This window comes from Malaclemys terrapin, chromosome 3 (assembly GCF_027887155.1).
Source record: "Malaclemys terrapin pileata isolate rMalTer1 chromosome 3, rMalTer1.hap1, whole genome shotgun sequence".
Classification (NCBI taxonomy): Eukaryota; Metazoa; Chordata; order Testudines; family Emydidae; genus Malaclemys; species Malaclemys terrapin.
In genome coordinates, this window is record NC_071507.1 from 61,507,913 (window position 1) to 61,531,899 (window position 23,987).

The 23,987-nt window shown below is 40.8% G+C and overlaps 1 protein-coding gene across 2 annotated transcripts in view; it reads right to left on the bottom strand.

The window, feature by feature from the left end:
• ZFAND3 (zinc finger AN1-type containing 3) overlaps positions 1-22,154 on the bottom strand; it is a 251,596-nt gene extending 229,442 nt beyond the window's left edge. The window contains exon 1 of one of the 2 annotated variants that reach the window (XM_054023791.1): positions 21,812-22,154. In XM_054023791.1, the coding sequence (XP_053879766.1) occupies positions 21,812-21,882 (71 nt within the window). In that variant the 5' untranslated portion in view covers positions 21,883-22,154. The remainder of the gene's footprint in view (positions 1-21,811) is intronic. The other variant, XM_054023793.1, reaches the window with a different exon arrangement.
• Between the last annotated feature and the right edge of the window lie 1,833 nt (positions 22,155-23,987).

Genomic DNA, 23,987 nt, shown 5'->3' on the forward strand with positions numbered 1-23,987 from the left:
GCTAGGGACACCCAGAGCCTAGGGTTGCATTCCTGTCCATTTTGGCTAATAGCCATTGATTAACTTATTGCTAGGGTTCCCAACTTCCTAATCACACAAAACCAAACACCCTTGCCCTTCCTTCTGCCCCAAGGCTTCCCTCCCCCCCCCCCCCGTCACTCGCTCTCCCCCAGCCTCACTCACTTTCACTGGGCTGGAGCAGAGGGTTGGGGTGCTGGAGGTGGGGGGGGCTTGGGCTGGGGATGCAGACTCTGGAGTGGACCGGGGATGAGGGCTTTGGGATGCAGGAGGGGGCTCCAGGCTGGAGCCAAGGGGTTCGGCATGTAGCAGTAGACTCAGGGCTGGGGCAGGGGATGCAGGTTCTGGGGTGGAGCCGGGGATGACGGGTTTGGGGCTGGGGCAGGTGGTTGGGGGGCAGGCTCCAGAAGGGAGTTTGGGTACAGGAGGGGGCTCAGGGCTGGGGCAGGGGTGCAGGGAGGGGGGGTGCATGCTCCAGGATGGGGTTCTGACCTGGGGCAAGGGGTTGGGGTATGAGAGGGGGTTCGGGGTGCGGGCCCCAGCTGGGCAGTGCTTACCTCAGGCAGCTCCCGGTTCGTGGCGCAGTGGGACGAAGGCAGGCTCCCTATTTGCCCTGGCTCCATGTGGCTCCCAGAAATGGCTGGCATGTCCAGCTCCTAGGCACAGGTGCAGCCAGATGGCTCTATGCAGTGCCCATACCAGCAGGCACTGCCCACGCAGCTCCCATTGGCCGTGGTTCCCAGCCAATGGGCGGAGCGAAGCCAGCTCGCAGACCTTCCCTGATAGTCCCCATGCCTAGGGGCCATAGGGACATGCCGGACACTTCCAGGAGCGCTGCGCCACTGATCAGACTTTTAACGGCCCGGTCAGCAGGGCTAACCGGAGCCACCAGAGTCCCTTTTCGACCAGGCGTTCCAGACACCTGGCAACCCTAGCCATCCTCCAGGACTTACCCCATTCATCAATTCAAAATTGACTCAAACCTAATGGCAAAAAGACAATATTATTTTATGGCTGATCATTTTAAAAGAGAGATTCAGCTAATCCAGTGTTGGATGAAGTAGCAGTTATGGGGGAAAGAGTAAGTCTATATGCAGTGGCTCCCTACAGTGCTACCCAACTGTATATAACTTTCTGAGTCCATTCTCTGAAGGAATCCTGCCGAATGGTTGGAAAGAGGAAAGAAGAGAAAAAAATCCATGACTGCTTTTGTGTCCCAAAATCTACCCCCAACTGTTGTGGGCACCGGACAGAAGATATAATATATAGGCCCTACTCACATATCCTCAACAATCATCATTTGGCATTCTTCAAGAAAAGCTTAACAATGCTGTCTTAATCTCCTTCAAATTGCCTTTCTGGGATAGGATCTCCCTGAGATTTCTGGGTGTAGTTATATCTCATCCTCACCTTTCTTCAGCTTTACATTCTAGAAGACTGGGATGGATCCTCTCTTTTCTCAACTGATTTACCCTCTTTTCATAATTAACCAAAACCCAATAGTGCCTGCTGACAGGATTGCCTCTCCCTACAACATTTCCCATGGAAACTATCCAACATTTACAACCACTGCCCCAAAACTGCACAGCATGTCAAAACATCCCCCCAGATCCAGGAGTTTGTTCCACCGGGTGACAAGCAATATCATACCAAATGCAGAGCATTCTTGCATCACCCACCACCTGGAACTAGACATGCTGTGACCATTCTCTGTAAGAAGTAGCTATCTACCTTTGTCTAACAAGCTTTCCACTCATAGAACTGTCTCTAAACTTGTAATAAATCACTCATTCAGTTTTCAATCTCATATGTTTTTCCTGACCTTATTGCTGAACTGCTGTGACCAAATTCATATGCATGCTCAGCTCAGATACTTCCTGGTCTATTTGTACCAAATTACTCCTCGCATATCCAATTACTTTCAGTAGCTGCTCCATTTTAGCATTTTGAGCAGTTCTATGCAGAACACTTTGAATTATTAATATACTTGACAACTTCACATAACTTTTATATGATACATTATTTTTCTAGTTTTAGAAGACAGTTGGCTCCCAGTAAAGTAAAAAAAGCACAGTTTTTATATGGTTGTTTTCAGGTAAACTTTGCTCCAAGTTTAGGTTTGATAAAATTGAGTTTTCACTGAAAAAAAGCTTTTACCTTAGATTTTAATCTCTTCGGGCTGGGACTGTATCTATACAGCACATGGACACCACTGAACAAGTAGTAATAAATACAGTAAAGCCAACAGAAGTGTTCATGATTGTTATTTAATTCCAGTGAGAACCAGTTTGTTAAATAACTATTCCCCAGTAGTTTTTAAAACCCAAATAGTGTAGTGCTGTGATAAGGCATGAAAACTTCTGTGTTAAATTCACTGAACACAAGTAAAACTGGTTAGCCTAATCTATTTTCATTGTCTAAGTGAAGAGCCATGCAAACAGTAAGCAACTTACATGGTAAAATGTTATATTTTCTTTTTAGTTTTCAGTGTTAATACTCAAATGTGCTACTATCAGCTACTAAGAAAACTGGTTTAATATCTATGAAATAACCAGTGTCCCTTCGAAGAAATTACATTCATGGCCATGGTCTAAATCCACAAATTTCATTTGCTCTTATTTCAGATCCTTCTATAGTATATCACCCTTCCTTTTCATCTTAAGCATCCAATAGTATTTTCTGTCAAAAATTCACCAAGACAAATACAAAAGCTTAGCCTCCTAAACTAAGCAAACTCCACTAGAACTTTTCTTTAAAAAAAAACAAAACAAAACTATCAAGGATCTCTCTGAGAAGATCGAATACATTTCCGCCCCTTCACAGCTTAGGGCAACTTTTTAGAAAGCTGAAAATGAAATCTGTTCCAAAGCAGTCTTAATTTCCCATACTACACATGAACATTGGTTTGTCATGGTAGAGCTGCTCATGTGTGTTGTGGCTTTTTGAAAAAAAAAAAAAAAAAAAAGAAAGAAAACAGCATATGAGAGCTTTTAAAAGTTATTGTAGAAATATTAGGATCATCTGCATATTTATGAAGTAGATACAATTTTGGGCCTAGCCACTTGACATTGCCTGCTTAAAATTTGTCCCTAAGATTTATGCAAATACACGAGATCTGAAATTTGATGATTAGAGGACAGAAAGATCATGAAGTGAACTAGGTCACCTGAAATGCATGGCCTTAAAATAGAGGTTTTATCCTCTGACACAAGTGAGAGGACCCAGCATTCTCCCAAGAAATGAAAAGAGAAAAGGTAACCAAATTAAATTAATCATCAAAACATCTATGTGCCTTACTGAGCAACTACATAATCTTATTGTAAACTTTTTCCCCACCTTCCCCCACTTTTTTTTTTTTTAAATAAAGATTCTAAATTAATCCTGTATACTATGCAAATCTGTGATGCTCTTAATCACATTTGGCCAAGACAGATCTCAATGTACAAAGCATTAATGTAATCAGTATTCATGCGAGAGACCTCCAACATAGCCTGTAATTGCTACAGGAAGTGATTGATGCTGGTATTTCAGTAGGTAGCACTTTTAATTCTGCAGCAAAACCAATCCAACAGCCCAGCACAGCGCAAGGGGGAGATCTGACTGTACTTTCTGTAACGGGTGTCAGCCTTGGTATCCTGCCCTGATTCTATGTCTAGAGTGCATTCTGGTCTATCTAGCCCCTCTCTGTAGTTGCCACATTCCCATGATACAGGTGATTATACTTCAAGTGGCTTGTGCAGCAATCCTCATACCCGCTAAACAACTATATAAAATGTGACTAATAATTCAGCATGTACGCTTTCTTTAAAGTTAACTTTTTTGAAGTGTTTAGAGTAGCAGTTCTCAAACTATGGGTCGGGACCCAAAAGGGAGTCACAACCCCATTTTAATGGGGTTGCCAGGGCTGGCATTAGACGTGGTAGGGCCTGGGGCTGAAGCCAAAGCCTGAGGGCTTCAATCCTGGGGGGTGGGGCTCAGCTTACAGGCCCCCCACCTGGGGCTGAAGCCCATGGGCTTTGCACACACACACACACACACACCCACACACACCCCAGGGCAGAGGGACTTGGGCAAGCTCAGGCTTTGGTCCCCCCTCCTGGGGTTGTGTAGTAATTTTTGTTGTCAGAAGTGGGTCATGGTGCAATGAAGTTTGAGAACTCCTGGTTTAGTGAGGCAACAGTCCTTCAGGCAAGGGACTACAGCTTTCTACTGGTTAGTACTTTGTTTTCTCTAGCTTCTGTGCTCTGGATGAAAGCACTGAGTACAAATTTCAATGTTCAAAGTTGTCACTGTATTAGTACGACTATTTTCGTGATGTAGCTCATAATATAAAATATTTTACAGTTATCAGTCTAACTTCACAATATGCACTAAAATAAGAGAATCATGGCAGCATCTTATACAAGCCATTTTGCTGTTTTCATCACAGATCTACTTTGGGAGATCACGGAGAAACTGTAGAGACAGGCATTATCTTCTTTGCTTTTTACTTATTTTACCTCATTGAGAATGGAGGGGTTAAATCCAATTACTATGCTTATTTCATCCAATATTCACACATGGGGCAATCAAGGCAAAGTGGGACATCACGCCCATTTTCATGCAGAGTGAACAAGGCTCCTATATCAGATTAATTTTTTTATGCATTTGTGAAGAAAATCCTAGTCAAAGACATTGTAGCCATGCACAGAGTGATCATAAACAGTAACAAACAAAAATGAGCCCCTGTTCTATTACCTCATACAGAATGCTATTATTTGAGCTACATGGAACTTTGTTAGCACAGAGGGGAAACCATTGATTTTTAACCACCTAATCTATCATCTGCGATATGCTAGAGTTGCAAACTAAAGGATCTCTCCTGCATCAGAGAAAAAGTTATTTCAAAATAATGGTCCGTTTTAAATGGAGGCAGCAGTTATAATGACTTACGTTTAAACAGACAAGACCTGGAATTCGCCCATAACTTTTCAAAGTTGTTTGTTTCTCCATTCTGTAGACGACAGAGAGCGTTCACACACAACTGGGTTCCCTTGGTTGAATATTTTGAGAACTTTTCAGCATATAGCATCCTATTAAATCAAATCTAAATAACGATGTCAATCACAGTTTTGCTATCACCAAAGTTTGAAGATTGCAATTCCCATCGGCTGAACAAATACATTAGTATCAAATCCTCTTGAACGTGTACTTTCCAGCCTCTCACTTCAAAACAACTATTCCACCTGCTCACACTACTCCCCATAGTTGCGGCCCTCTCTTTATCCTGCTTGCCTCAAACCTCCACAACTGCAGAAGGTGGAGGAAGTGGAAAGGATATTCTTTCATTGGTGATGACTCATCTCTTTGAACTGAATGACTAGCCCATCACAAGCTTGCCTTAAAAACTTCCTTATATTTTTAGGCCATGAGTGACAGTCTCTGTGAAACATTTTGACACTTACTAGATGCTACATAAAAATATTAATAAAAATTATGATTAGAAGGAAGATTGGCTGTGGTTTCTTTTCCCTCCATTCAATCCCACATCTCAGCCTGTCTCAAATGTCCCCCTGGATGCGTCTTCATCAGCTTGAACTTTACATGAGATGATTTAGTCTTGTTATGGGGGGGAAGTTTACATGTTTTCAAAATTGTTTGCATTTAACACTGATAGAATCAATATGTACATAATACAATTTTAACTATAGGTGGAGCTGCCAGCTCAGCCTATGATATCTTGCCCAAAAGACAACTTTAACCACGAGAATGTTTTTATATCCACAGTCTGATCTGTGACAAATTGTGCCACATGGCACTAATGGAAACAAGATGATGTTGTCAGATGCAGATATGAATATGTACATTTTCAGTTAAGTGAGGTGGTCTGTCCAGCTAGCAAGCAAAATGATTGTACAAAATAGGTACCAGACAGAAAGGCCCAGCAGGAGGAAGGAAAGCCTTACTGATTATTCAGCTAGTAAGTGCTAATACAATCTTCATCCCCCTCTCCCAAGCCCTAGCCTAGGGGTGGCCAAACTGGCTCCAGAGCTGCATGTGGCTCTTCAGAGGTTAATATGTGGCTCCTTGCATAGGCACGGATTCTGAGGCTGGAGCTACAAATGCTAACTTTCCAATGTGCTGTGGGGTGCTCACTGCTCAACCCCCTGCTCTGCCCCAGGTCCTGCCACCACTCCACCCCTTCCCTAAGGCCCCTGCCCCTGCCCCTTCCCCGGGGCCTGTCATGCCCTCGCTCCTCCCCCCTCCTCACCAGAGCCTCCTGTGTACTGCAAAACAGCTGACTGCGGCGAGCGGGAGGCATGGGGAGGCACTGATTGGCAGGGCTGCCAGTGGGCGGAAGGCGCTGGGGGGGGGGGGTAGCGGATGGGGGGGGTGCGGATATATTACTGTGGCTCTTTGGCAATGTACATTGGTAAATTCTGGCTCCTTCTCAGGCTCAGGCTGGCCACCCCTGCCCTAACCCTCTGGTGCTCCATTTTTGCATGGTAGGATTGAGACAGAGACAACTGCTAATCATCAACAATACAAGTATTTATGGCACATTCATTTACTGAAGCCTTACTGATTAAAATGCCTTAAGTTTTACACTTAAAAAATTAAAAACCAAAACTGATCACAGAATGTTCTTTTAAATGACAACTATATCAACAGAAATGCTATCAGAATGGCTCATTTCATCAAAACTAGGTCTCAACTGCAGAAACTTCTTACAAAAATGGCTGTTTTCTTCCTGAAAATTGATCATTGTACATGAACATTCTTATGTATTATAATGATCCTCAATTACACCCAATCAATCTAAACAATGACAGCTTGCATACAGGTCATTTCTTTTTTGCAATGATGATCCTTGATCAGTAATTATAAAGAAATTAAGGTTCTCCATAACTTGCAAAATCTTCTATTTTCAGTTATAAAAGCTAGTTACAGCTGAACTCCAGTTATGTACCCTAAATTAAAGCCTACAACAATGGTATTTTAACCAAAGCCAGAAACTGATTAGCAAATCAGCAAACTGAGGTGACATCATTAAAAAGAAACCTCTGTACCAGTAAGGTAGCCAAATCAATTTCCAATGTCAGCAGCTTCAAGAATTTAATGACGTTTCAGCTACATGAGCTGAAAATTCTGAAAAATAAAGTTGAAACTTATAATAAAATCCACTAGTGTCTGCCTGTCAGGCAGCAGTAGATTTAAAGCACCCACTGCAAATACCTAAAGCCTTCATCTGGCCTAATTCTGTCCAGTTTAGGGTTCCAATTACTGCACTATTTCAAAAGCAAATCTTAATATACATCATTGCAGAATATTATCTAAACTCTCACAGAACTAATCAGGTCCCAAGTCAAGTGACCCAAAAACCAGAAAAGGAAACAAGCTCAGTTCTTCATTTTCTCTCACCACTCCTCCGCAGGCGCCCCCCAATGCTTTGTTTAAACGGTATATGGTTTACAGAAGTGTACATGGTCTAGATGTTCACAAGTCAAGAGCACATACAAAACAAGCAGTGAGGAAGAAAAGCATCAAAATAGCAAAGGGCTTGTTAAAATTTCATTCGCACCTTGTCAGACTGCAGTCAGACCTACCACCTGACACCATTACAAATGCAGTAAAAAAAAATCATGTTAATGCAACATTAAGGTTGAGAAAAGTGAACTTTATACTACTTAGGAAATTCAAAGGTTAAGCTTCCCATAGCAAAATTAACTCAAACACACATATATTTAGGTTCATCAATTGCTGTTTCTGCAGTGCTGCTGTTGAAACCTTAAAGGCAGATGGTCAGGATAAGTTACCTTGAGATAAAGGTTATCTAAGGGTAGTTTTTTCTCCAAGACAAAAAATGCTTTGAGTAATTTAAATATGATGTCATTAATATACCTTTTAAAAAATATTAATTGGTTTGTCGTAAGAAATGAGAACAGTCAAAATAATTTAAAGAAGTGATTAAAACTATTTAAGAATCCAGACTCCACTAGCAGATAGAGCCAAATTTGAATAAAATAATAAAAAAAAAAAAAATCACAGGGGAGTCTTGCTCAGTAGTGGGCTGACCAGGGAGACAGACAAAACTAAATCACAGAAATCAAGTCCAGACACACAGTCATAGGGCCCAATGCTACAAACCCTTATGCAGGTGAGTAACTTTACTCAGGTGAGAAGCCCAGGTGATTTCAGGATAAGAATAAGGGACAAATTATTAAAAGTGAAATACTTCTATTAATAGTTTACTTTTCACTATGCTATTTATTTACTTTCACTATTCAAGTTGAGTGATGCAGAAAAGAGACTAGTCAATTTCCCCTTCAGGGTCTCATATAGTACCACAATACTGCTCAGAGATTATTTCTATTTGCTGTGGTGTTGTAACCATGTTGGTACCCGGATATATAAAGATATTACCTTACCTACCTTGTCTTTCCTATTTCTTTTGGCATTTTAAAAGTAATGGAAACATTTCTACTGGTCTTAGATTTACTCCCAGGTGAGATCTAATATTTATTTCTTGCATTCCATTTTCTTTAAGAAAAAGAAAATCTGCTGCTGTACCAGCAAAGTACCCAAAACTAAAGTCAAAGTGTTGCCCAGAGAAAGAAAGAAGAGCATCTTTCCTCCAGGCCCCACACAGTTTTTAGTAGAGCCAACCGCTACCAGGTCATTAGGGGAGGAATTACTAAATGAACCAGTTCAACTTTTTGGGCACGCACGCACCAAAATGTAAACATTTGAAACAGATACTTATGTACGAAATGGAGGGGAGGGGGGAAAATAGAGTCCTAAACCATGTTCTCCTTTATTTTCCAAAGGCAGAGGGGACTAGTTGGGCCTGGTGGCTTGTCACTGGATGCCTGTGGTCCTCTATTTCAAATTGTGCACATCCCCAAGGTCGCAAAACCCCAGGGCAAGGTATTCTTGAACTTGATGTATGCAATGATTGCATATTCAAAAAATAACAGTCAAGGAGTGCTGGTATTGATGGGGAGTGCAGGGAACATCTGGGCCATGACAGACCTGTTAGGTAAAGCCTGACTGGTCCATCTTTACATTGTTTGGTTGCACACTTCCAGAGAGGAACGCGCTTATTTAAAAGGGTAAAATGTCAGTACAGACCATGGATTTTGAATGTTTAACTTGAGACATCTCAGATCTGAGTTTCAAAAGTGCTGAGTATTCACAACTCCAACTGAAGTCAATGAGAGCTGTGCATGCTAAGCACCTTTGAAATTAGGCCTTCAGTGTTAAACTGGGCTCTAAAGAACAAGCAACCAAAATTAGTGACCATTTTTAAAAACGTGTTATTTCAAACTCTGCAAAGGTTGTATACACTGAAGGCCATAAATATAGAATATGAATTTTTTAAAATGAAACTATTCAAGTTGCCAGAGTACAAGAGAGTGAACACTTTAGAATGGAAAACTTTTATATATATATTTGTGTAAGTTTGTCCAAATACAGTTTTGGGTCTGAAACAAGGCATAATAATTTTCAGTCCATAATAGGAAACAGAGAGAAAATTATGAGCCACCAAAGAGGATTTTATGACATCAACAGGACCTCTCACTACAATACTATCCAAGTAATTCAGTTGCCTGTTTATATGCGCATGCATGCCATAAGGTGTAACACTGCACCTCCACCCCACAGTGTAAGCGGTGGTACTAATACCAGAACTGTTCAGCTATAACCCCAATGCCATTTGGCAGACTTTATTATTATTATTTTTGAACTTGTGGTTATTTCCTTTCCATACCAATGTTTTTCGGTGGCACTGTATAATTTAAATTAGAGATGTACCTGTAAATGACTGAAGTTTAAATATAAAAGATATCCTAGAACAGAAGAGGGATTTTTGTTAATGTAAAGCAGTAAGGGATGGTATCTAAAGCTTCAGCCGATTGACTTTTTTAGATGAGATGTCATCAGGCAACTGAGTTTCTAACTCATGAATCTGGAGTTATTGTTATAAGAATAGGAGATGGTATTTTAAATATTTTAATTTATTTTGAAAGAATGAAGTCACAGAGTGGTTTACTGTACAATGACACACACTGCATTTTCTCTTCCTTTTACTATTTGAACCTGTCCTTGCAAGTCATTGTGGCAGGACAGGAAGTGCTCACTCTTCACCTGGCAGCTCTCTCTAGCCTTGCCTGTATTACTCACATGAGAACACAAATAGTAAAACGAGATACTATAGCACAGAATAATGGATAAAATAATGGGATCCTATCTTCATCATGGGAGTGCTATAAAACCTTCTGAGACTTGCAGATATGTAATGCAGACAGTTCCTGCTCTTCTGCTCTGCATTTACGACAGAGAGTCGTAGAAACGGAGGCAGAAGTTAAATAACTTTCCCACAGTCATGTTACAAATCAGTGTCGGAGCTGAGAATATACCCAGCCCTCCGGTCTAGCCACTAACCCAAGCTCCTTCCTCCCTTTTAAGTTTCATGGGAGCTTCCAGGTCCTTCAGTCAAGTGATGGATATTCTAAAACTGAAGAAGGGAAACAGGATAAATTGGAGAAATCTGACTTGATTTTATTAGATGCCTTACTGGTCAGATTTTCAACAGCAAGTGATATTTTGGCAACAAAGAACAATGCCAGAGAGCAGCATTAGCATAAGTGGAAGCAAGAATTTCAGACTACAGCAAATTAATGCTTGGGCCCAGACATGCCCATATAAAATGTTTGGGTGACACGTACATTAAACTACTCTTATTCTAACTGGTCTACAGCCACCAGTCTCTTGTGATATATGTAGAAGAGAACAAAAAACCCTACTGTTTCTACAGCGCACACACACACACTTGTGGGTGTGGTACACAGGTTGAAAATTAAAAAAAGAGATAGGCCTGGTGTCCAAAAGAGATACAGCTATTCAACCAATAGGAACTACCGGTACTTGCAAAAGAAACAAAAGAATTGTTTAGCAAGCATTAAAATGGCACACTGCCTATATCTAACATCCATCTAAACAAACAGAGGAGCGTGCTATTAGGAAAAATTACAAGCATTAAAAAATATTCCATCTTCCTACCACAGGCAGTTATGAGACTTGGAAAGTTATCTTGCAAACTAAAAAGGAGTCAACTTGCATCAAATTAACTGAATTATTTCTAAGGCAATTTCATTTATTTTGTACATAAGTATTAAATGCAGAACCCCACTATTCAGCAAAAAGACTGGAAGATTTTCAAAAATGACAAGTTAGCATATAGGGAGACTACTAAGCATATTTTGATCCATCATAAATGCCCTGCATTAATTATACCAAAACCAACTACTCATTCCATGTTTGAGAAAGATTTCAGGAACCCCAAGCAATGACCAGTTTTTCAGTCTTCTGAAGGAGACTGAATAGGTTTCAAAACTTTTCTAGCACAAGATTTTCCTATACAAAATTTGAACAAAGATTGACACAAGATCCAACACTGATATTGGAACAAACTTTTTATGGCTCAAAAAGACTCTTGCTCTTTCAGTGTAGCATGGACTCAAGATCAGTTCTAAAAAGGAAACCACTGGATGTAAAACTGATGAATGCTCTATTAAAGCTGTACCAAACTAAAATCAGAAAGTTATTTTCTGGTACCAACCATTGTTAAAATGCTATCAATTAAAAAACAAAAGTAATTAATAAATCAACATGTGTGTTAACACACACAGAGTCCAGCTTTAGAAACTGAGTGGGATAAGCGGGGGATTGTTTGTTTGTTTTTTAAATTACTTAACATCCCAGATGTAAAGACTGAATGAAGTTTTCCAGGATGGGCCAAATCTGTATTAAGATTTTCTGGGTTAAAAAGAAAAACAAAAAACAGACCAAAAAAAAAAAAAAAAAAACCTGTTCTCCTAAAAACCCAGTGAACTAATTTTGTCACTGCTATATTTTTTCTATTCTTGATGCACACTAAAAAGTAACACCAGCACATTTTTAAAATAAAATGCATTACTTTGTCTAACATTAAAATCAACACCTGCTCCTGCAAGCTGTTATCAGATATATCAGGCCTAAGATTTAGCTCCTTTCTCAAGCTAAAAATGTGTTTCAATGACCTGCAACTGATTTTTGTAATATATAAAAAAAACCCCATATAATTGATTCTCCAACAAGCTAGACTGCATGATATTGATGACATCTTGCACCAAAATAGCATCTAATCAACAACTAGGATAACAATACAATTTCAAATACTGTGGGACACCTCTGTAACTGAAACACAAAACAACTTTACCTACTTTAAAAATACATATGTAACTTACTCTGTGACATCTTTCACAAACAGCATATAATTAGAGATCAAAACACTGCTGTCATGGTGACAAGGCCAATCTCTGTAATATGTGCATATTGTGAAAGCTGATCTTGTTTTAGTGATTAAGCCAAATGAGACAGGACTTTGGATTCTCTATGATAAAGAGCTACTCTGTCTTTTTCTAACTGCTCTCACTCTAGTACTGCTTATTTCTTTTTTTAAATAAAAAGATACCTTGAACTTCTATAGCAATTTTCATTCAGGAATCTCAAAGTGCTTTACAAACATTAGGGGCCTGACAGATAAACATACCCATTTTAAAAGGACAAAACCAAGGCACAGATGTTAAGCAGCTCATTCAAGGTCACAGATTATGTCTGTTTAAAAGCTGGAACTGGAATTCAGGAGTTCTATCAGTTTCTTACTAAAGTCATCAAACAATGCTCCCTGCCCTTTTATCAGTTTGCCTGGTTGCTTTTTAAAACTGCTTTTAAAAAAACCAGTATGCACACTGAACATGCGTACAATTTATTCTCTACAGAAGAGTCTGCATAGAACAAGTGTTTTTTATCCTTTTTTATTAATTTATTTATTTAGAGCCAAACTGGGCAAAATACATTTTTTGTAAAAACAAGCTTTTATAAAACCCAAGTCCAACAGAAATGTTTTCAAAATTATTTAAATGCCAATAAAAACAGTCTTTTTAAAACAAATAAATATTTCCCTGAAGCGTTTACAATCCAAACACTACAGCACTGAGAACTTGAAACCTAACTGCCTGCATTGATCTTCAGTGTTCAAGTTAAGAGAATGCAAGAAGTGAGCAGGATAAATAGCGAAAAGTGAACAGGATGCTTATGATTCTGTTTTAATAACCTAAGGCAGTGGGGTTCCCAAACTGTGGACTGTCAGAACACCAGGAGCCCACAGAATACTTGCTGGAACTAAAAAATAATTAAATACTTTTCTAACATACTCTTCCATGTTCACAGGTGCTGTAGTTGCCACAGGGATGTTATTGAATTGCCAGTGAGAAAAGCGATGGTGGTACACACAATTGTGAATGGAAGAGGTAGCATCTAAGTCAATTTGTACTCTCCATTATGATAGCGTTCCCTGCTATGAACATTTGAAAACTCTTCATTTAAGGCATAATTTGTAACACAGCTAAAGGACTGTTTACAATATATGGGACCAATCCTACATTTCTTGTGTACCTATGATTCCCAATGACTTAAATGAATGCAGAATCTGGCCATATGATTTTTTTAATAGGATGGTGGTATCTCTTTAAAATCTGAAGTAGTAGTAGTTGGCTGTTTTTGCATGAGTCTCCAGACACTACCCAAGTTCTACTAGATACCACTGTCAGCTCTGGCACCTAAGATAAACCTCTACCTGAAATCATAAGGTGCTAGTCATCCACGCAGAGGCTTCATTTTCAGAATCATTTTGCATTTGTCACTGGCAATGTCTCCATCTATATTTGCCCACATATTCTCTCAGGCCCCTGCGGGTCATTTTGTTTTATAAATAATAGATCAGGAAATACTCAGACCTGGACCTTTTAGAATGTTTCGCATCTGGAGAAGCCAACTGTCACCCCACAATCACACATCCCATTTACAATTTCTTCTAAAAATCATAAGAGGGCTCTTTATCAGTAACCCCTGCCCATACTGCACTGACAGGAAAAAGAATATCCTCTTAGTCATTTGAGTAAGACAAGTGGGAGGGGTGCCATTTTCTTTTTTAAAAAAAGGGGGAGTGGGGGCAACAAGTCAGACTAGTTCACTTGTCCACAGATTATCTGAAGACATGGCTTCTTTCTGAGGTCCAAAAGAGGATCTCATCACATGATCACAATCAACATTATATACTTCTATTCACTGCATGCCATTCTCCTAAGACATCTGCAGGATACGTACGCCAATGTACTTATTTTACAGTTAACTAATCCAGCTCCAAAAAAATGCTAAATTTGAGAGGACAGGAGACAATCACGCTGCAGCTTCAGGCTCAGAATATAAACGGAAAAAAGGACTGTTTTCTTATGAAAACATAGTACATCCATCTCTGATATATGCACTTAAGTGTTGCCAAAATAGACTTGCATTTATTTGTAGATAAAGTAATCTAATTTCAAAGCCATTCTTAAATCTGAGAGAAATTTCGATGCCATGTCAGTCAAAATATTCAAATCAAAACCAAGCTCCTCAATGAAAATATGTAACCGACTCATTTCATGACACTAGCGGAAGTTGTATGTTCTATGGCTAACTCCTTCCTTTGTCAAAAGGATGACATGACTCTGAAGGAAGAATTAACTTTTAAGTCTCCACTTTTCATCACTTCAAGGATGTAGTATTAGAATCCATGATTCTAGGATCCTTTGAGCTCCATGTTCAGAACAGTTTATATAAACTTTTGCGAGAGTTTGGTGTTAGCATGAAGATAAATATCCCTTTTAATTATGAAAGTTATGCTTACTTAAAACTGAGATGTACATTGACAACCCTTTGTCTCATGGACTATATTCATTATAAGATGTTAGAATAATTTAAAATGAACTGAAAAACACCTCTTATTAAGTCAATTGAATCAATATTTAAAACATGACATATCTACAGCCAGGGTCAGGTTCTTGAGTGATACATATTATACAGTTGTACAGTCTATTTTATTAAACAGTATAAAAAAACATTTTGTACTTCTGACTATGGAGCAAATATTAGCATTATTCAAGTCACAATACTTTCAGCTTACCACAGTTTGAAAAAAAAATACAAGACACATACTGTTCAGAAGCTAATAAGAGACTGTAGGTGGTCTAGGACAAATGACTTCAGTGCTCCCAAACTGCTCCAAGCTTCACCAACTAGTAGAGTGAAAATGACTTGCTTCTTGTCAGTTTACATTCAGAAGATTATCTTTGCAACAATTTTTTCTATATAAAAGCTTGTATTATGGAGAAATTCATGGTTTAGGTGACTGGATTTTTCACCCCCTTGCTTAACTGGAGAGATGAACAGATCTCTAGTTCACCAAACATACCAATGGGTTTTCTTAAACCAGATATTTTCATATGCCATCTGTTTTTTGTTAATTTTTTAGAACAGCAAATTCAACATTTTTGCTTTGTCTACTCATTTTTGTTTTTCCAATTCTGAACTTACTAGTTCAAATGAAGAAGTTATTTCCTATATCCATAAAGAAGAGGTTTCTGTAGAGAAAGCTGGTTTACTACTTCAACAAAATATGGCTCTATGTGATAGGCCAGCAATTTCCACTTCAATGGTTCAACTTCAGCAACAAACATACTTGTGAAATAGTTCAGCTTCAGTCCTGAAGTTGATACCTTGTGGCAAGAATTCCACAGGTTGTATGCTGTATTCAAAATTATCTACTTTTATCAATTTTAAATTTACTATCTTTTGATTTAAATGGATGTCCCTTGCATCTGACTTACTTGCTCTATATTATTCATTATTTTATATAACTCTAGTTCAAAGGGAGAACATGATAAAAGAATCCCAAACTGTTTCATCTTCCCCTCATATTGAAAAATTCCCATGTCTCTGATCATTTTCAATATCTTCTATGATGGAACCTGATGCAAAGAATTTTAGTTTCTCTAAAGTGTCTTTATCATCCTTACTTACTCTCTTTACTTCCTGGTAGTCCAGTGGATCAACCTATTCTCTTACAGGCTTCCGCCAATTCAATATAATACCTAATTACAAACCCATGAAGCTGGTGCAAGACAGAAAGTGGTGGAAAGACTTAATTCAGCCCCATCGTTGCTGCTGAGCCAATGGATGGAAATCAAAGAACAAAAGTGAATATCTAGCTCCCAACAACTGTTATAAGGCCTTATTTATAAAGTGCTTTGAAACACTCATGTGGAGATACTAAGAGATCAGTGTTAATGAGTTCATATCTAGTAAACCAGACATATTACATTCAAGTATTTGTCACACTAACATACACACAAACACAAAACCAGATCATAACCACTAACTCAAACCATGTTAATTACCCAGTTTAAGCCTTGTAAAGTGCCCCCTGATAGATGCCCCATAAACCTTTGTAATAAAATAAGCTGTCTCCTTTCTTTCAAAATTATATTTTGGCTCTCCTATCAGAGAATGAGTTTTCACTTAAGTAAAAAAAAACAAAGACCAGTGATTAAAGGCAGTGATTTTTAAGCTTTTATATGTTGCTATGGATTTAAATCAATTCACCCCATTTAGTGTGAGGAAACAACAGTTTTGGTTAGAGCTAGACCTAAAGTAGGCTTCCTTGCCACAGCTGTGTCAATACACCTCAATTCTGACCCACAGCATCACCATCCACCCGCAGCTACTCCAATGCACCTCAGCTTCGACCTACAGTATTCACTGCCATTCTAGTCCAGTCTTTATTGTAGACTCCAGTCAACGCAAATTGTAACAAGCTGTATGGTAGTTCTGATGTGAACTAGAACAAATCAACAATTCATTCTCTAAATGGCTTGCTTCAGAACTTGAGGCCCCAGATAGGAAAGACATCACTAATCCATTGCACCATCTTTGTCCCAGTGGAAAAGCATTTTCACAGAAAGGTGTATATTTCTACTATGGTCTGTCTATTCAAGCCTGGTTTAGGCGGCAAGGATGTGGTGTTCTGGTACCAGTTAAAACAAAATGAAGCTTACAAAGGCACCTTTAGTTAGGTAAGGATGGGGACAGGTGTGGACTCCTGAAATTAGGAGGTGGTTTTTAAAAAGATCACCCAGGGTCCTTGGAGAGAGAAGAGAAAAAAAAAGCTTCAATCTCAAAGTTAAACACTGGCTAGAGAGAGCTTTGTTAAAATCAAAGGATTTTCTTTTTTTAAATAAAAGAAAACTTATTTGATTAGAAAAAAGGAATGCTTCAGTGATCCATAGTCAAAAATTAATCATATAACTGCAATTTATATTCTGCTGATCAACTGCTTCATACTATATTAGACAATCATCAAAAGGGCCAGGTGAATGTGGAAGCAGCATGGTAATGTACTAACAACGAGAAGATTCAGATTCAGAAGTAAGCTCTGGATTCTCCCAGGACACTAGAAAGTTTGGGGTTGAATGTGTTGTCATGTATAGGATGCAGGCAGTGTCAGTGAGAGGCAGGATAAGTGGTAACATCCTACAGAACCCCTGCTGGCCTGTTCTCAAAGCAGTATTGCCATCAGCTTTGGCGGAGTACAGTACCTTATAAGTTGCCAGAAATAAGATGGGATGAAACTAATCATACTGTGTTTTCAATCAACTTCCTGCTGGCAGCCACCATTTCAAGAATGGAATTCATTTGTTTTATGCTTATTAACATATTTCCTTCTTTTCTGGTTCTAAGGCATTGCCTACAATATCTTCAACGTTGGTATGTTCTTTAGAGGAAATAAAAACATTCACTAGAATGTGTATATATATCTCCTCAATATATGTTCCATTCTATATGCATCCGAAGAAGTGGGCTGTAGTCCACGAAAGCTTATGCTCTAATAAATTTGTTAGTCTCTAAGGTGCCACAAGTACTCCTGTTCTTCTATTCACTAGAACACAACTAAAGTTGTCAAGTTATTTCTTTGACCTCTCTCTTCCCCCCCAATCAACTCCTAGAAGTCCAACTGGTATTTCAGCTTATAATATTAACCCATGCATGTGACTGCTTAATCACAGAGGTCCCAGTCCTGCAATGAGCTCTGCACAAATGGATTCCTGTGCTTGTGTAGAGAAAGCCCTTCCAAAGTCAATGGGGATCTGCCCACATGATCTCCAGAACAGGATTGGGTCCTAAATTTGAGCAAAACAGCTCTAGGTACCAAGAAAAATGGCTTGACTGGAGTACGTATGGCATAAGATATATGTTTCTGAAATCTGCAACTCTAAAAGAAAATAACCAATGCAACGTGTAGTCTGGGATTCCAAAAAGCAATTGAAAGAACGTAAGAAGTCCAGTACAACTGAAACCCCAAATGTATGTTGCAATGCTCACACTGCCTTGCCTGAAACTCGACAAAGTTTATGACATGCTATAATAATGTGAGGAAAGAATAGTGAAGGTATTTTGAAGATATTGGAAGCATAAATTCTTTTGTAAATGAAGTTCTACGAGATTATTATAGACTAGGTTTGCAGATTTAAGCTGTCTGTTTGGATACCTGAAATGATTTATTAAAATGTAATGTTCAACCCAATGCTCCATTTGACCTAAAGGATTTAAAGGGATTGTTCTTTATGCATCATTTAAAAAAAAAAAAAAAAAGGAATAACTGAAAGGTATTTTTTGTTTTTCCCCCTTAGAAAAAAGGAATGTCAAGTCTGGTCTTGCTAGAAGGTCTCTGGGAGCTTTCAGGGATTGTTACTGTGAGCTTTAACAAAGATTAACATTTATAAATGAAGTTAATCATTGACCTTAAAATAGATGTTTAAAGAAAGTTTTACATATAGTCTGACAAAAAATCCCTTCCCCCTTGGTTGTTCAGTTCGCAGTCTTTTGTATCATCACCATTTTACTAGTTTTCTAGTAAACATCCAGTACACCACCACCAGAGTCTTCCAGCCTAGACAGGACCTAATTTCTAATATAAAAACAAGCAAAAGTTTTTTAAAAACTCTTCAGACTTTTATGCATCAGAAAGCAGCAACAAAATATGGAATCCTCCCTCCCTCCCCGCTCGTACATCACTTTTTAAAATGTGTGTTTCCTGAACTCCTGACATCAAAGTTCACCTAAAGACAGATTTTAGTGCTAGGACCAACTGTAAGTATTTTTACATGAAAGGCCTACTTTATTTGTAATGCTCCTTTTCACATTTTTCTTACCATGCCAAATGTTTGTGGATTACTGTAGAGAACATTCACTTTAGGCAAAAGCTAGTACTAAACATTACACAGAACTTCTAGGTTTCACCACATGAAAATAATTACAACCTTTTCATATTTAGCCAAGACCAACTTCCTGGAGTGCAGACTAGCCCATTGGCTTAGTGTACATTGTTCTACCACAAGTGTGATTCAGGATCAAGGGCTGCCTTGAGAGAAATCTTGATAATTAGACTAGTGGGGAACATTGAACAGCCAGAGATTTCTGAGAGAAAAGAGTGCGATGTGCAGTACTTACTGCCTGTCCGCTAGTACAAGGATCAAGATTCCTCCCAAGGCTGGTGATAAGCTGCATTTCCATCTGAAGAAGTGAGGTTCTTATCCATGAAAGCTTATGCTCCCAATACTTCTGTTAGTCTTAAAGGTGCCACAGGACCCTCTGTTGCTTTTTACAGATTCAGACTAACCCGGCTACCCCTCTGATACATTTCCACTAGGAGGACTTGCCAGCATAGCTACAGCAGTAGAGCTCTACCAGCAAACCATTTCTAGTGTAAACAAGGACAAAGAAAATGAGGACACGTGTATCTTCAGAGAGATCAGAACTACACATGTACACAAGCCAGCCACTCCACAGGACGCTTAACAATGTCAGCCTCTGATAAAACAATCTTTTTCTTTTCCCTCTGATAAAGTATATGTGTGTTCTGGAAAGGTGTCAGATTGACAGAACGTGAAACCGAAACTCTGTTTAGCAACACTACAGGTAGAGAAGGTGAACTTTTTCATACAGTTCCACAGCCATGTACTTCAGCCCTACCTTGGAGGAATCACTGCTGGAATTACATTCCTTCAAAAGGGGGCAAATTAGTCCCAATTGCGATGGGTGTTTATGTGATGGGGAGAAATATCCATCCCTATATAGGCAGCATCTTTAAAGGGCCATTTTCTTCATAACCTCATTTCACCATTTGAGGCACCAGATTTTACAATACATTGATGTCACAAACATAGGACACTGAACTCAATACAAAGTTCAGCATGAAAAGAGCTGTGAGCTGAAGTTGTCATAACTCCTTCAGTGCCTTTGTACATCATCATTGATCACAGAAGCCGGCGCATCATAATGGAAATAGTAGCAACTCTTTTTTAGTCATGTTATAGAAAGCATGAGGCATAAATACAGGGGCCTAGTAAATCAAAAATAAAGTAAAAATTTACTGTATATTTACAATATGCCTTGTAAGTTCACTCCCAATGGAACCATTGTATTCGTCAAAGTTCAGACTTGTATCATAACTCACAAATGGGATTTAATTTAGAATTCTGCCATTCCAATAAAATCAAAGATCGCCTATTGAATAGTGACAGCTCTAAATCACTCTTAATATGCATCCTTCCACTCCTCCAGAGTATCTTAAATCATATTATATAAATCCCAAGAAGGTACAGTCATAGACAGGTATAAATCTCAGGTGGACTCCCACACCTCTACCCAGTTGCATATCCTTTGAACACTCCATAAATAAGAACTTTAGGGATCTAGATCTTCACCACACATATTAAAGACACTTTTTGTCCATGTCTCAGCCAGCACATTCCATATGCCACAATATATCTGCTAAAAACCAATAATGGAAACATCATTACCAGGCATGGCCCTGGAGAGTGAAAAAAGAATCAAATGGGCAGTTACGTTTTTTTCCTCCAGCACAGAGGAATGACTTTTCCCTCTAAAAAACAGGATTAGCCAGCAGATGACATGGACCATCTCTAGCATGAGGCCTGCTGGGAAGGTTTTATAAAGTGGCAACAGGACACCTTCTTTATTGCTATTCATATATACATGGCTATATATGGCTCTTTACAGACCTAAAACATGACAGACTGAAAGGGGACCTAAGTTACATGCTAGCCATACTTATGAAAGGCTGAAATTCTTGAAAGAATTCAAGAAAGTTGCCTGTCTGACGCTTTGCTGATGCCACTATTATTCCACCTGGGGGCTCAGAAACAAGGTGTGTCAATTTCAATTAAATTGAACATCTGGAGGGATGGGCAGAGAGAGGCATTGAAGCTGCTCCCTTCAGGAAATTCTCTACAATTTCTAAAGGCCATGGGGGGGAGGCCACACAAAGGTCTCAAAGCTGTGGGGGGAGTGGGGAGGCAGTAACACATGGGGATGACTGAATAATAATGTGATAACTAATACAAGCCACAAACACACACAGATGGGCACCCCACTACAGAGAGCTATTCAATATCTTGAAACGAGAATACAGACGGGATATTTTGGGATGATTTAGCTGCTGTCGCCACCCCTACTAAGCCACTTGTACTTGTAAATCAGGAGCCTGCCACCCCCTCTGTGATGCAGCAAATACAGTCACATGTCTGGGGGAGGGGCCCCTCTGACAGGGAAGCCCCCCCGCCGCACAGCAGGGGCCACACGCCACTGCCCTGAAGCAATCCAGGCTGGGATGGGGGAAGGGGGTGGCTCAGCCTTCGTGACAGGCCCGAGGGGAGACCAGTAATCCCGGCCCCAACCTGGCTCGCCGTCCCTGGCCTTAGCCACCAGGCCCGGCTCTGCTCCTGCCCAGCCCCACGGTGTAGCCCAGCCCCCAGCCCGGCCGCCTCCTCCGGGCCTCACCCCGCCCGGCCCCCTCCCGGGCCGCACTCACCCCCAGAATCCGCAGGGGCACCGGGGCGGCAGGCTGGGCGCCTTGCTGCGCTCGCTGCCGGCGTCTCCCATGGCAGGGCCGAGTCTCCGGCGGGGCCGCGTCGCCGGGGCGGGGGGTCGCTGGGAGCGGAGGGTCCGGGGCTGGGAGCCGGGATTCCAGGCCGGTCAGCTGGAGCCGGGCGCTACCACTGCGGCGGTAGCTCAGGGGACGGAAGGGGAGCAGCAGCCGCGCCCGGCGAGGCCTGGGGGGACTCTGGGCTCCGGGCGGCGCCCCTCCCTCTCCGCGGCGGCTGTGACGAACCTACTCTTGCCGCGAGCCGCACGCACCCCCTGACCCAACAATAGCCCCTGCTCCTCTCCCCGTGGTGCGCGGGATGGTATCGCCCGGCCGCTGGCTCAGGTGGGAGTGGCGCGTACCATCCTCCTCCAGTGGGGGAGGTTGGAATAGAGCAGGGGCGAGGGCCAGGAGACGGTAACTGCTAAGGGAGCCGATAGCCGGGAGTAACGAGTCGCAACCGGCCTCAGAAGGTTCAGGGGCAGCGGGGGCAACAGAAGTATCTAGAGAGGCCTCCCTCCCACCACATGTACGAGGTGGTACGGCCCGGGAAGATGGACCTCGGCCTGAGAGACGGGGTGAGGGTTGGCGGGTGGCGCATGCGCGAGGAGAGGGAACCCGGAAGTGGGAGCGGAGCCGCCTTGTCCCGGGAGGTTCCCCCCATCTGAAATCCAGCCCGGGCATCCCCCGCTCAACCCCCGCCGCCGCCCGCGGGCTCGTGACTGAGAGGCGGGTCTGCGGGCCCGGACTCCTGGGTTCTGCGTCCGGAGCCCCGCCCCGTGTGTGACCTTGGGCTGGTGCCCGCTGCCCGCTCAGTGCCCGAGCGGGGCCGGGGCCGGGGCCGGTTCGCTCCCGGGGGTGCCCGACTCTGTCTCTCATCGATCCCTGAACTATTTCCCGCAAGACCCAGGGTCTTTGTCTGCCTCGGGTCGCTCGTGCTCCAGCCCAGACAACCCCCCAACACGCCCCATTGCTTAGCAAGGTTTTAATGACCCCGTATGTGAGTCTGGGGACTCGTTGTTCCGCACGGTTCGGTTTGCACCTACAGGGTCCCTTCCTTTCTCCGTCCCCCTGTGAGTTTCGTTGCTCTCTGACAGGGGCATTGGACCATCTGTCATCCTCAAAACTTTCCCCACTCCGTACCCCAAAATTCTGCCAAATATAGGCGATGTAAGGACAAACCTATACAAATCTAACACCACAACAGATGTTTCTGAGAAATAACTGTTAATTTTCAATTCCAGTGAACAGAATTTGTTGTTAACAAATAAATATTAATGTATGTGCTACTGAAAGTGCAGCATTGTACAAATGATTTGTGGTGTCTATAGTTATGATTTTGTTTTCTGCATATTGCATCCTTAAGATTAAAGATTGCCTGCTTGTCTATTGGGAGCAGGGCTGAGGAGATTCAAGATAGTGTATTTTACAAAGAGAGAGAGAGACTTTGCTTTCACTTTCCTGGGCACTTTATAATTTTTCTTTATTTTCCTTGATGTAAAATAAAAATAATCTAGACTGAAAATGCATATTTTTCCTATATGTATGGCAGACACAACACACTGCACATAAAAAAAATCCACCTTAAACTGACATTGAAGAAGTAAAACTGACTAGTCTTTCTTGTCTGAGCTGAACAAATTGCAAAAAGTAAAGCAACATAAACAGAAGAGTAAAATACATTTTTAAAATAAGCAGTTACAAGTTTAGAGCACTCTAGCTCTACAAAAAAATGGGAGGTTCTAGCATTTAAGTGTTTGAACTGGAGGTCAGGAGACGGATTGTATTTCTCACATAGACTTGGTGTGTGATCCCAAATAAGTGACCACCTTGGGCTCTGTGTGCCTCAGTTTCTCCATCTGTGAAATGGGAATAATGATACTGACCCCCCCACTATTGTAAAGGATGAAAAGTGCTATGTAAGTGAAAAGTATTAGTATTATGATTAACAATATAAGGTAATTTTAATATAGTTTATTATGGAGGTGCTGGTTGCAATTCCATAGTTAAGGTTTTTCTGGTTTGCATTTAAAGCAGGGATGGATTCAACCTTTTTATGTTGTATGATAAATACAGCATATCCTCTCCAGACTTACAGCACTTGTTTTTTGAGTACATGTAA